A 14,096-nucleotide genomic window follows, 5' to 3' on the forward strand; every position below is an offset into this window, starting at 1 on the left:
TGAAGCCCAGCTGTGTGACAGCTCTGGGGCATTGGGAAGAGCCCACTAAGTAGGGCAGAGTGGGGCTGATCCCAGCTCGGAGCTCTGGCACTCACTAAGCAGAGGCCCGAGGCTGCCCTCTGCCATCTTGGCCCATTTCGGGGCTGGAGGACATCACAACCGCAGCTGCTCTGGGCCAGGGGAGACTCAGATAGGGATGGGGCAGGGCATGCTGCCAACCCCCACACACACTTCCTCTGCACCTGCTCTGAGCCTCACATTCAACTTCCACCGCGGATGTTGTTGTTTTGGAGAACGTGTGACAAGTCTGCTGTGTGGGGGCGAGCAGGGAGTGGCTTACATGATCACTGTGGAATCGGCTCTGTCAGTCACACCCTCCCCAGAAACAGTATGAGAATAACCTGGATCCTCCAGGGGCACAAGAGGTCCTTGCACCTGAGGTTGGGCCCTGGGAACTGACCTCCAGGGATGAAACTTCCAGAAACAGAGCCCTGGGAATGCCCTTATAAGTAACACCCCTGCGCAGCTCACAATGAAGGCTGCTTAAACCACTTCCATGCCTGTGGGTTCCGCTGGGCCTCAGAAAAGCCATGTGAGGTGGGCAGGGCAGGGGCAATCCCTACTTTATCAAGGAAAAAACCGAGGCCCAGGGAAATTTGCCCAAAGCTAGAAAGTGCCAAGGCAGGACAAGACCTGAGGTCTTCTGACTTGCATCCAAAACTCTTCCCAAGATGCCCTGTGGCCTCAGCATCTCTCTCCATCAGTCATGGGACTTACCCTTGGGCCCTTGGGGTCCTGAAGGAGGGCTCTACCAGGCTGCCGTGACTTCAGGCAAAGTGGCTGGATGACCTGTCACAGCCCAGTTCTTATATTGCCCTGGTGGTCACTGAACAGAGGCCTGAGCCCTTGCCACAGGGCAGCACCTTGTGGGGACAGTTGGGGGAGACGAAGGGTGACGGATGGCTGAGGTGCTGCGGAGCTATGGTAAAGTCCCCAGGAACTATGTTCTGCAGGAGGGAATGCCAGGGACCATCTAGTCCCAGCTTCACTTATTTCCTAGATTGAAGAAATTGAGGCTCAGAGAAAAGTAATGGATTGCTCAAAGTCCATAGTTAGTATCCCCACATAGTAGGTGCTCAAAAACGTTTGTAAAGATGAGTTAACTGGTGACTGGTAAGGACTACAGTCAGCATCTTCTGACTTCAGGCCCAAGCATCTGCCCATATAGCCTTTCTCAGGTAGGGAAAATTGGTGATAAGGCTCTTTTATCCTGAAGGCCAAATGAAAGCAAATGACCCCAGCTCGGAAACCAATGAGTATAAGGAAAGCACGGGAGGCCCTGCTAAGAAAAAGCACCAAGACAAAGGAATATCAGGCCTGGTCGCTGCTAATAGTCTGGAGGAACTTCCTAGATGCCTTTTGAGCGGGGTGACCCTTTCTTACTCCACATAACATGTTTTCTCAGCTCCTGACTTCCTCTGCGGTTTGTCAGCACTCTCTTTTTAGCCTAAGACTAGTTAGCAAACAAGGGAGGTTGTCATTTCCTCATCGTGAAGCTTTGTTCCTCGTGGGGGCTAGAAATCTCTTTCTAGCTCCAGATTGTGAAGGCTTCCTGAGTAAGCAGCGTGTCTCCATCCCCCTCTCTAGGGGCTCTTGGGTGGATCTTGCACTCTAGAAGGAACAATGGACCTCTGGCTTTGGTCACTTTACTTCCTGCCAGGTAAGTACTATGGGGAAACACTTCAGACCTCTGAATGAGTTTTGAATTGGCCACAAGTAGAAGAGTTGCCTGGTAGCTCTAGCTCTGATGTTTCTGGATGGATTCAGTTGCAAACCAACACCTAGGGTAGGGCAAGAATGGAGGCCACGTGAGGTGTTGGATGCCCTCCTCACTCATTCCCAGGGCTCTGCTAATGCTCCTTTCTCCACTCCAGACACTCTCCTGTTTCAGTCAGGTGTTAACTCTGTCACCCAGGCTGGAGTGCAGTGGTGTGATCACAGCTAACTGCAGTCTCATACTCCTGGGCTCAAGTGATCCTGTCACCCCAGACTCTCTAGTAGCTAGGACTACAAGTGCATGCCACCATGCCCAGCTAATTTTTAATTTGTTTGTAGAGTTGAGGTCTTGCTGTGTTGCCCAGGATGGTCTTGAACTTGTGGCCTTAAGTGATCCTCCTGGCTCAGCTTCACAAAGCTCTGGGATTACAGGTGTGAGCCACTGTGCCCAGCCAGGTGTTAACTCTTAAGAGTTGAAGGTGTCATCTCTCCTAAATGTATTGCGTATTATTATGGGATCTTGAAGCGAGTGTCTCCATACTTCTTTCTTCTTATCTCTATGCTCTTTTCACAGATCTTTTTCAGTCCTGAATTTCCAGCTTTCAACCCTAAATGAAAACTCTGTAATCCATTCAGTAGCTCTAATCTATTTCCTGAATTCCACATCTCAATTTACAGCTGTCTCCTGGGCAACCCCTACTTCAATATTCCACTGAGATTTGAAATGTAGCCCACCTAACCTTACCTCAAACTCCTCATTGATCACCATCCGAACCAGCTATTTCACCTGTCTGAAGTATCTCTGATCATCAGCCACAAAATGCCAGAATGGCTAATTACCACCTCTTCTGATTTATCCTCATTCAGACCTTGATCCAATCAATGGCCAAATCGTGCAGTTTCTAGATCCCTATCTACCGGGATAAGAAGCAGCAGCAATTGACATTAGGAAGGTAACAGAGGAAATGAACAGGAAAAGAACACACAATCCCCTCTTAACTATCTTTCCCACTTCTTCTAACTCAGGATGCCTGCAGCACCAGATTAATTTTCCTAAACTTGACTTCTAATCACAGGATTACCTCTCCCAAGAACCTCTAATGACTTCTACTGCCTACTGAAGTCAATGTACACTCCTCCCTGTACCCCTCTTTCATACTCTGAGTCTACCACACTCCCCAACACTTTCTTAACCTCCGGCCAATAGGACTTCTCCTTGAACACAAGCCATACACTCCTGCCACCATGCCCTTGCCCATGCTGTGCCTTCTGCCAGGACCAGGAACACCCTTCCTCTCACCTTCACCATTCTTTTTTTTTTTTTTTTTTTTTTTTTTGAGACAGAGTCTCTCTCTGTTGCCCCAGCTGGAGTGCAGTGGCATGATCTTGTCACACTGCAACCTCCGCCTCCTGGGTTCAAGCGATTCTCCTGCCTCAGCTTCCCAAGTAGCTGGATTACAGGTGTGCGCCATCGTGCCTGGCTAAATTTTGTATTTTTAGTAGAGACGGGGTTTCACCATGTTGGCCAGGCTGGTCTTGAACTCCTGACCTCAGATGATCCACCCATCTTGACCTCCCAGTGTGCTGGGATTACAGGCTTGAGCCACCACACCTGGTCACCTTCACTTTTTATGGGTTCTTCAAAGTTCATCTCAAACTTCACCTCCTTCTTGTAGACATTCCTGAGGCCCCTCTTCTGAGCCCAATAGCTGCCTTGTATTATGTTTAATATGTGTCCATCTTAATTTGGCTTATTCAGTGACAAGTTCCTTGTGGGTTGAAATGGCTTCCTATTGATGTTTGCTTTCTTTGCGATGTCTTGAGTATGAAAGAAACGCAGGTATTTGTTGAGCTGAAGATTGAAAATCTCTAAAAGTCCAGTGGAATGGAGTTTACATGAAACATCAAACACTGTGAGAGGCCGTAGGACATAGGAGGGTATGGTGGATGGTTAACTAAACTTAGGCCTGAGGAGGAAGAGGGGATTTGGTGGGGAGTGGAAGACCTAAAGGCATGAAGGATCCTCAAATTGCACGACTTCAGTCTGTCCTGAGAAGTACCCCCATTCTAGGTGGGCCAAAAGGGATCTCACTATGGGCCCCACCCTCCTCCAGTCATGCCCATGCCCACAGGATGAGGAGTTCACAGGCCAGGGAGATGCATACGCCCCAAGCCCACACCCAACCCCACTTTTTTGAGACAGGATCTCACTCCTGTCACCCAGGCTGGAATGCAGTGGTGCAATCACGGCTCACTGTAACCTCAACTTCCCAGACTCAAGTGATCCTCCCACCTCAGCCTCCTGAGTAGCTGGGACTACAGGCACATGCCACCACTCTTGGCTAATTTTTGTATTTTTAATAGAGATAGGGTCTCACCATGTTGCCCAGGCTGGTCTCAAACTCCTGGATTCAAGTGATCAGCCTGCCTCAGCCTCCCAAAGTGCTGGGATTACAGGCCCCAGCCAGCATGCCCTACCCAAACTCTCTTTTAGAACTAGAATTCCCTGTCCACATGACTGTGGGCCCTTTTCAATGATGGTGCAAGCTTCTATCCTGGGTCTTCCTCTTGAGATTGACCCCTGGCCTATAAAAGGTGGCCACAGGTGGCTATTTGGGAAGAAGGTGGGGAGTGGACAAAGACTGTACTTGCAAGCTGAGGTATCTACTATGTATATACCAGGACCCCTGTGCTGTGGGCAGGAGGAAGGGATGAGAAGGAAGGTGGGCAGAGGCTGGGGGCAGGAAGCTTGGGGTTGTTTTCCTTGCATGGCCACAGAGTAGAGTGAACATCCAAAGAGGGTGCATTTGTCAAGCTAGGTAAGTAAAGGGAATTTTATTTAACAGTTCATTCACTTGATTTATAACTTAAAAATATTCAGATATACGGTATTTGGGCCTTAATTTGTACTCCTACCCCAGGTCCTGCAAATGCTGGGGTGGGCCTCCCTAGGGCCTAGTACATGAGGCACAAACTGTAGGCCACTTTGCCTGGAGCCCTGTCTAGAGCTCTTTAATAAAGCAAGGCAGTGTCATGCAGTGTGAGCTTTCAAACCTTTTTACCTTGACCAATACTACATACATACACACATACATACATACAAACATATATACATACATACATTTGATGCTGGGACCCAGCACACACACACACACACACACACACACACACACACACTTAAAATTTATTCTTTATTCTTTGACATGAAGATGAGTTCTAGGCTTCAGCAGTTGGGTGGATGATGGGATCATTGGAAGAGTAAGTGAGGGTTTTGGAAGAGAAATCAGTTCTTTCTTGGCTGTCCTAAGTTTGGCATATATCATACACATTCAAGTAGGGTCCGAGTGGAGACGTCAGAGGCAAGTCTGGAGCTCAGAGGTAAAACTGGAGATCATGTTTTGATGGAATCTATAGCATTAGCCATAAAAGCCATGGGAGTCAATGAGCGAGTGAGGGCAGAGAGGGAAGGAGGACAGAGAAAAGAACAGGTGCAAGGCACAGGCCCTGGGCTAGCCAGTATGGAGAGGTGGGAGAGAAGGAGAGGAAGAACGCAGGCTGACAGGGAGCCACCACTGAGGGTATGCACTGGGGAAGCCACACCAAGGGTGTGTTTCAAGATGGGCCGGCTCCATTCTGTCAACCGCTGCTGAGAGGATGAGGGGAAACAAAGATAAAGAGGCAACCATTACATGTGGCAACAGGAGAACTTCAGTGACTTGACAAGAGCAGTTTCAGCGGAACACTGGACACGAAATTCTGATAGGAGTGGATTGAAGAGAAATTGGGAGGTGTGGAAGTGAATCTGATTTAGCAAATTTGATGACTGGTTTGATAAAGAGAATAAAGAGGTGTGTTGGCAGGTGAAGGGGAGGCAAAGGTCAACTGGGGAGTTTTTAAAGATGGGCAAAGCCAGGCACGGAGGCTCATGCCTGCAATCCCAACACTTTGGGAGGCCGAGGTGGATGGATCATTTGAGCTGGGATTCAAGATCAGCCTGGGCAACATGGTGAAAGCCCATCTCTACCAAAAATTTAGCCACGTGTGGTGGCAGGCGCTGTAATCCCATCCATCTACTCAGGAGGCTGAAGTGGGAGCCTCAGTTGAGCCCAGGAAGTGGAGACTGCAGTGAGCCAAGATTGCACCACTGCACTCCAGCCTGGGCGACAGAGAAAGACCCTGTCTTAAAAAAAAGAAGAAGAAGAAAAGATGGGCAATAGCAGGACATGTGTGTAAGCTATGGCAATGCTAGATGAGAAGGCCATTTTTCTCCAATAGCCAGAGAAAGAAACAGGATCATTGCAGACAAGAAGAACTAAAACATATGTGAATGATGGACTCAGGGTACAGGTGGAGGGGCTGGCCTTTGAAAGGAGATAGACACTTCATTCGTTGTGACAGGCTGCAGGCCTGGACACACCCAGGCTACTGTATTTGGAAATAAGAAGCTGAGTGGGATGTTTCTCATCCTTTTAAAAAAAAATCCATGCCCCTTTTGATAAACATAAAAATCACAGGCCAACTCTCCTCTTCCTGAGATCTGCTCTGATTTGAGTTGACTAGGTCCTCATTTGCACTTCCACTGGAAAATCACCCCTAAGTGGGTGCCAGAGTCCCTCTCCAGAGCTCCCCAGCCACCAAGGACCTATGAACCTTGACCTTATTTTGTATGGTGAAAATGTTTTCCCATTTTCGAATCATGTATTTACATCCAGTTATATATTGAGAGTGATTCTTTAAGCCACATTTCTCCCTCTTCCCTATCATAACCACTGAAAATCAAGTCACCAATTTAGAGATTAATGTCACTTAGCAGCCTCTCAAAAATATTACTATTGAACAGGTTGGTTCCTTTTGAAGCCTTCTCCAGTTCCTCCTTTTCTTCCCCGGAATCATTTGTAAATGTTATATAGCCCAGGATTGCAGAAATGCAAGGGCACCTGGGACACTTGTTGAAAAACACATATTTCTAGACCATGCCACAGATACATGTAATCACCATTCCTAAGCACAGGATCAGGTCGTCTGCATTGTAGCCATTCTCCTCAGATGAGTCTCATGCACACTGTGCTACTTTAGATGCCTAAACCAGTAGCTTATATCTGTCTTTTCTCTGTTTTCAAAATCTGCTTTACTAAGTCTTGGGAATAGGTTAGAAGCTACCATGAACTTGAGGATAACTAGTTTCTTTTTCTTGGGGTCTGGTCATTTTCACATCACCAGCTACTGCTTCCTTGTGGACCAGAGCTCAGCATAGCCAGTAGCTTTCCTTGCACTTCATCCATCCAGGGTCTGCACAAGGAGCTGAACAGGTAAGCCAGGGATTTACCGAAAGCTCAACCCTGGGCAGCCTGAGGCTGCTGGAGGTTGCTACATAGGTGATGACCCCATTTCTGCTATCTTCCCCCTGCCCATTTTGTACCATCTTGCTCTTGGGAAAGTGGCATTCACACCTCCCTCCTGGCTGGGTTAGTCTCATTCAAACACTTCCATGTGCTTCCACCCTCGGCGTTCAGCTTCCCACACAGGTGGGGGCTGTCTGGATGCACAAAGTGATTCCTCCAGACCTCCCTTTGATTGTGTCTTTGTCTGTTGATTGACACTTTGTGACAGGTCACCTTTCCATTGCAATGTCTAGTTGTGAGGCTACCTCATGACTTGATTTCCAGTGGGTTTAAAGCTGTGCTGGGCTTTTCATGTGAGGGTTTCCATGTCAGAGTTCATGTTTTTGGCTGGTCCATCTGCCTTAGTTGGCAATTAATCAGACATGGCCTTACCCTCTTCTGTAGTCTTTACCATGTTTATGTCAGCTACACTTTTAGATCTCAACATGCTCCCGTACATCCTCCCTCTCTAACCCTCCCCACCCTCTCCAACCCCCTTTTCTGCTCCCACAATTGTTTTTACCTCTTTACCATTGTCAGAATTCTTCCCTTTGCCCAGCATGTCTTTATCCCAAAGTCTCAATCCCCACCTGTTTCCTAAGCTTCCCCTGACTCTCATTTGACTAAACTCCCTAGTGCTCTTCTTAATGCATGCCCTGTGGATAAATCTCAGTACGTTTGCAAACTTCTCTCCGCCCATGGACATGCTATGTTCTCTCTCATATCCTGGTCTTTTAGGGGACTGTTCTGGCTGTTTGGAAGACTCTCTTCTCTTCCACTTCAGCCTTCCAGCCCCACCTCACCACACACGCACACGCTTTACCCTATGAACTTTCTTCCCAGAAATATGCAGACACTTACGGGATCCACTTAGTTGGCAATTACTCAGGCATGGCCTTACCCTCTTCTGCAGCTGACTCAAGTGCATTAGACCTGACCTCTCTCACTCAAAGCATAAGCTTTATGATGTCAGGGACTCATGAACCATATCTTTTATCCCTCCCCATCACACATACAGTGTGTGCACACCTATGCACACATGCACACACACCCTCAATTCCCCTCCTATGTCCCCCGCCTCTGTGATGAGCATCGTCACTCTCAGTTGCCCTCCATACCCATTCCTTCAGGTCACAACTCAGACATCGCTTATTCCAGAAAGCCTTCCTCCAACCACGCCACCCCCGCAACAGCCTACATCAGGTGCCCGGGTTCGCTCCTTCCAGGGAACCCCGTGCGATCTCTCTCATGGGATGTATTACACTGCTCACTGGCCATTGATTGGTATCACTCACTAAATGATTTGTTCCTGAGGGAGGAATGCAGGCTGGTTTACTGTCACAGGAAAGACATTCAATAAACGCTTGTTGAATGATTTAATAAATAGAACTGCAGACGAATGGCTGGATGGATGCAGCTGAGCGAAACCAAACTGGAAAGGAAAACCTGTTGCAACACAACCACACCATGCTGCCAGCACCACGCTGAGGTCACATGGGGACTGTGTGCTGTTTGGGGTCACCTGAGGCATATTATGTCTCCTTGGAGTGGGAGATATACTTTTGATTATCATCTCAAGGGTTTCGTGTCTGTCTCCTTATGGGTTTGGGTTCGGTGGTGAGGCCAAAGTTGAGGGTTAAATTAAGGTAACACTAGGGCATAGGATTGGGGGTGAACATAGAGCTGGCCTGAGGTTGTGGGTAGGGTTGGGGATGGGACGAGGCTGAAGTTGAGACTAAGGGTAGAAATGAGAATAAGGGTCGGGCACAGTGGCTCAATCCCAGTATTTTGGGAGGCCGAGGCAGGCAGATCACTTGAGGCCATGAGTTCGAGACCAGCTTGGGCAACATAATGAAAACCCCATCTCTACAAAAAAGACAAAAATTAGCCAGGCATGGCAGCATGCACCTGTAGTCCCTGCTACTTGGGAGGCTGAGTTGGGAGGATTGCTTGAGCCCAGGAGGTTGAGGCTGTAGTGAGTCATGATCACACCACTGCTCTCCAGCCTGGGTGACAGAGTGAGATCCTATAAGAGGGAGGGAGAGAGAGAGAGAGAGAGAGAGAGAGAGAAGAAAGAGAGAGAGAGAGAGAGAGAGAGAGAGAGAGAAGAAAGAGAGAGAGAGAGAGGGAAGGAGGGAGGAAGGGAGGGGAAAAGAAAAGAAAGAGAGAGGGAGGGAGGGAGGGAGGGAGGGAGGGAGGAAGGAAGGAAGGAAGGAATGAAGGAAGGAAGGAAGGAAGGAAGGAAAGAAGGAAAGAAGGAAGGAAGGAAAAGAAAGAAAGAGAGAAAGAAAGAAAGAAGAAAAGAAAGAAAAGAAAAAGAAAAAAGAAATGAGGATAAGGCTGTGGCTAAGGATAGGCTGAGGCAAGGCTAATAATGGGGACAGGGCTAGATCTGGGGATGAATGTGAGATTGGGCTGGGTCTTGGGCTATGGTTGGCGAGAGAGCTGGAGCTGGGAAATGGATGGGGCTGGGATATAGCTAGAGATGGGGCTCCCTCTGCATTAATCTCTTCTCCCTGCAGTATCAGGGGCCCTGAGGATCCTCCCAGAAGTAAAGGTAGAGGGAGAGCTGGGCGGATCAGTTACCATCAAGTGCCCACTTCCTGAAATGCATGTGAGGATGTATCTGTGCCGGGAGATGGTTGAATCTGGAACATGTGGTACTGTGGTATCTACCACCAACTTCATCAAGATGGAATACAAGGGCCGAGTCACTCTGAAGCAATACCCACGCAAGAATCTGTTCCTAGTGGAGGTAACACAGCTGACCGAAAGTGACAGCGGAGTCTATGCCTGTGGAGCGGGCAGGAACACAGACAGGGGGAAGACCCAGAAAGTCACCCTGAATGTCCACAGTGGTAGGTTCCTCTGCTGATTGGAGGCTCAGACTACCCAGAAAATGGGAAGACTGGGACAGTCATCTAACTGTAACAGTCCCCTAGACTCTGACACTGTTGCCATATAAGCCACATAATGATTGAGATCCATATGAAACCTCGTAGTCAATTAACTTCATGGTCCACAGAATTTTCTACCCAACATGGACGTAAGGAACAAGATAGGCACTCTCTTTGTATTGTCCATCCTACCCAGGGCATGAGGGGAGTGGGGGCTTGAGATTGAGGAGACGCTCTGAGATGGAGGAAATTGGAAGCAAAGCGACCTAACTATCCTATGTAATTGTCCCATGAGAAATAAAGGAAAGACACTAATTTACCCAGCCACACTTATAGGCCAATCTTATTACTCTATGACCTGATCCTTTATTTCTCTGGAATCCTGCCTTTCTCCTTTCCTCCACCGAGTTCCCCACACATATGCAACAGTAATTTAACAGCCTAGAATCCCAATGACCTCTGCTGATTTTGCAGGGAATGTTGACTGGACTAGGGGAACCAGTATTTCCTCCAGGGAAGCCCCCAACCCAGCTCCTGTTCTGCTTCTTTCAGTGGACCCTGCCCTCATCCCCTCACTGTCATCCACTTTGGCTGAATTAGCTTCAGTTTACACCAACAGACCCTTCCCCAAGCCTCAGTCTCCTCCTAGAGATCACCAACACATTCTGCTTCCCTCCAATAGAATACGGGCCATCATGGGAAGAGCAGCCAATGCCTGAGACTCCAAAATGGTTTCATCTGCCCTATTTGTTCCAGATGCCTCCATATGCCAGTTCTTCCAAAGTCGTAACCAGAGGTCAGTTCATCATAGCGAGGGTAGGAGAGGTGGGTGAGATGCTGTGGCAGTGTGAAAACGGAGGAGGGGGTCTATGTTCAGTTCATAGAGTGGCTGGCAGAGCTGAGCTGAGTCTTAGGTGTGTATTCCCTGCCTTTAGAGAGGGTACATACCTCCCTGAGATCTGCTGTCCATATCCTTCAAGCCTGTCCGACAGTCAGGTCACCTGGTCCTACCCGCAGAACTTACGTACTACCACCAGGTGGCACCACAAGCAATGACGTTTGTGCTCCACTCACAAAATCCAGCTCTTTTATGAATGACTGCGGAAACCAAGACTGGGCAGACATTTCCCAGCTGGAGATCATCATGTCTCGTGCTCCCCGTAGGGCTGTCTTCTACCTGCTGGCATCTAATGATTTTTAACTCTATTTTGCAACTAAAAGATTAAGGATATTCATACTAATGAATACCTTTACATTTTGATATCATTGTCCAGTTTTAAATGCATTTTGACATGCAATATTTCCATCATATTATCCTATATGCCGATGAAGTGGATACATTAATTGAACAACATTACACTAGGTAACCCCACTGAGAGCCAAGAGGGATAGTGTAATTGAACAGATCGTGTAGCCAAGGTTGTGACTGATAGGTGTGAGATGGGGGAGAACAGATTAGCACACAAATACAGCACAAGGCAGAGTGGGAATAGAACTACAAAAAAGCTTCTCCCTCTGCTCAGAGGGGAAGCTCTTCTACCTCGGAAGTCAGGGAAGGCTTCCTGGAAGAAATGGTATTTGAAGCAAATATACTTGGAATTGACTAGGCCTGGATAGCATGTTAAGAAGGATTTTAGGCCACGAGGACTGCAAGAACAAAAGTAGTCTGCATAAAAGGGAAGGGTATGTTGTGGAAAGAAGTGGTGACCTAATCCTGTTGGAGAATAGAGTATATAAAAGGAACATCATTTTTTTCCTGCTACCTCCTGCAGTTACCACACCAGCTCAAAGGACCAAGGTTCCTCCAGTCCACCACTCCTCCCCCACCACCCAAATCACCCACCACCCTGGAGTGTCCAGAGCATCTTCAGTAGTAGGTGACGAGCCCCCAACCTTCCTGCCATCCACTACAGCCTCAAAGATCTCAGCTCTGGAGAAGCTGCTCAAGCCTCGGACAGCCAGCTACAACCACCACACCAGGCTGCACAGGCAGAGGTAAGAGAACACTGTCCAGGATCTAGATGTAGGCTGGAATTAGGAGATCCACTGAAACCCACTGCAATGCCCATTATTAGACACCCTCCTTAGCTTTGTCTCTAGGCCACTGTGAAATATACCACCTGTGAATATAGCTCATTAACTCATTAGCTCTTTTAACAAGAACACACTTGTCAATGCCCCAGCATTGATCCTGTAGCAACTAGTGAAACCCAGCTCTTCCTGTCACTCAGATTCATTCAAATCTATTTTGATGGGGAAGAACTAAATGAGAATAAAAATAAACTTAACTATTAAACTAGTAATATAAAATTACTTTTACTCATTTCCTTTTACTGTTTTAATGTGGCTACTAGGAAATTTAAAATTACATATGTGACTCACATGTCTCCTGGACAGCACTGGTCTAAAGGCTGGGGTGCAGTCCAGGGAAGTACTGCAATATACCACTAGGGGGAAGCATTATAGCAGACTCAAAAAAAAAAAAAAAAAACCCTACAATAATCAAAACTGGTTTTGCATAAGCAAAGACAAAGGTGTTAGTGAGAAACAGGACCTCCAAAATCATTTGGGTTCTATAGGTATGAGAAACTGGGGTCATGAGAACCAAGTGGTTTCAAATAGAACCAGGACTCCTGATTCCTAACCTATTAGTAGGGAAAACGTCAAGTCCAACCAGCATTTTCTTACTCTCTACTATGTAGCGGGCATTGTGCTATGTCCTGAAGATACAAGAAGATGACAGTATGCAATATCCAGATCTTACTAACATAAGTCTGACTGTGATAAAGCCTGAAACAGCCATGACCACAGAATTGGAAACCCAAAGCGCGCGCGCGTGCGCGCGCGCGCATACACACACACACACAGACACACACACACACACACACACACGCACAGTCTGGCTTACCACAATTAGGAAGAAAAGAGGACTTACACAACGTCTTTTAAGAAAAGTAAGATTTCAATATGTAGAGAAAATTGAGGGGAGAACTTCTAGGCAGAAGGAGCACTATGAGAAAAACATCCTTTTCCCCACCATTATAAGGAACTAACCCAATCAATATCTGCAATAATCTCGTGAAGAAACTGACGTGCTGAACATTGGAAGGTGCGTTAAATTCCTTATATCCACTCTTATTTCATCCTCATAACAGTTCTGCGAAATAGATTTTACTATACCTATTTACGAAGAGATAAGGCTCAGAGAGATTAGGAGACTCATTCAAGATCACACAACCAGTAAAAGGCATAATATGAATTTGAATTTAAGTTTCGTGACTCCAAATGCAAGTCTTTTTGAGCGGGGAGTGGAGTGAATTCTGTTAACAAAAGGACAAATCTGTAAGTCATCTTCAAAAACGTTGGCCACACAGAAGCACGCCCTGAACCTACCTCCTTTAATAATCTCTTCCTCCCTCTCTACCTTTCCTTCCCTCCCCAGAACATTGGACTATGGCTCACGGTCTGGGAGGGAAGGCCAAGGATTTCACATTCTGATCTCGACCATCCTGGGCCTTTTCCTGCTGGCACTCCTGGGGCTGGTGGTGAAAAGCGCTGTTGAAAGGAGGAAAGGTGAGTGGCTGGGCTGGGGGCTTGGGGAGGGAGAGCTGAGCTGCCCAAAGAGCCCAGAGCATTCGGAACCCTCTTTTGAACTTCCATGGGAAACTCAGAGAGCTTTTGATGAGGAGCCTGGGGTGTAGGGAAGTGGAGGCCACTGGTCTGAGGAGGACAGCGCCCTGGGCCCTTTGGTCTTCAGGGCAGGGCGAGGCGGTGCCTCGTACATTCCCCACGCTTGGAGCATCTCCAGGTCAGACACTGCCAAGCCCGAGGGAGGAGGCAGCCTTTCGTTTGGGGAAGGTGGCACGGGCCTCTGATGCCATTTTCCTCCCTCTTCCTGTGACTTTGCGGGGAAGCCCTCTCCAGGCGGGCCCGCCGACTGGCCGTGATGATGCGCGTACTGGAGAGCTCCCAGAGGACCCGCGGGTCGCCGCGACCGCGCTCCCAAAACAACATCTACAGCGCCTGCCCGCGGCGCGCTCGT

The 14,096-nt window shown here is 47.9% G+C and overlaps 1 protein-coding gene across 1 annotated transcript in view; it reads left to right on the top strand.

The window, feature by feature from the left end:
• The first annotated feature begins 1,421 nt into the window (after positions 1–1,421).
• Positions 1,422–14,096, top strand: part of FAIM3 (Fas apoptotic inhibitory molecule 3) — an 18,160-nt gene continuing 5,485 nt past the window's right edge. Inside the window, exons 1-6 of the mRNA XM_011967119.1 lie at positions 1,422–1,720; positions 9,680–10,015; positions 10,737–10,850; positions 11,827–12,049; positions 13,497–13,627; positions 13,969–14,094. Of these exons, the coding sequence (XP_011822509.1) occupies positions 1,684–1,720; positions 9,680–10,015; positions 10,737–10,850; positions 11,827–12,049; positions 13,497–13,627; positions 13,969–14,094 (967 nt within the window). The 5' untranslated portion in view covers positions 1,422–1,683. The remainder of the gene's footprint in view (positions 1,721–9,679; positions 10,016–10,736; positions 10,851–11,826; positions 12,050–13,496; positions 13,628–13,968; positions 14,095–14,096) is intronic.

This window comes from Mandrillus leucophaeus, unplaced genomic scaffold (genome assembly GCF_000951045.1).
Source record: "Mandrillus leucophaeus isolate KB7577 unplaced genomic scaffold, Mleu.le_1.0 Scaffold1194, whole genome shotgun sequence".
Classification (NCBI taxonomy): Eukaryota; Metazoa; Chordata; class Mammalia; order Primates; family Cercopithecidae; genus Mandrillus; species Mandrillus leucophaeus.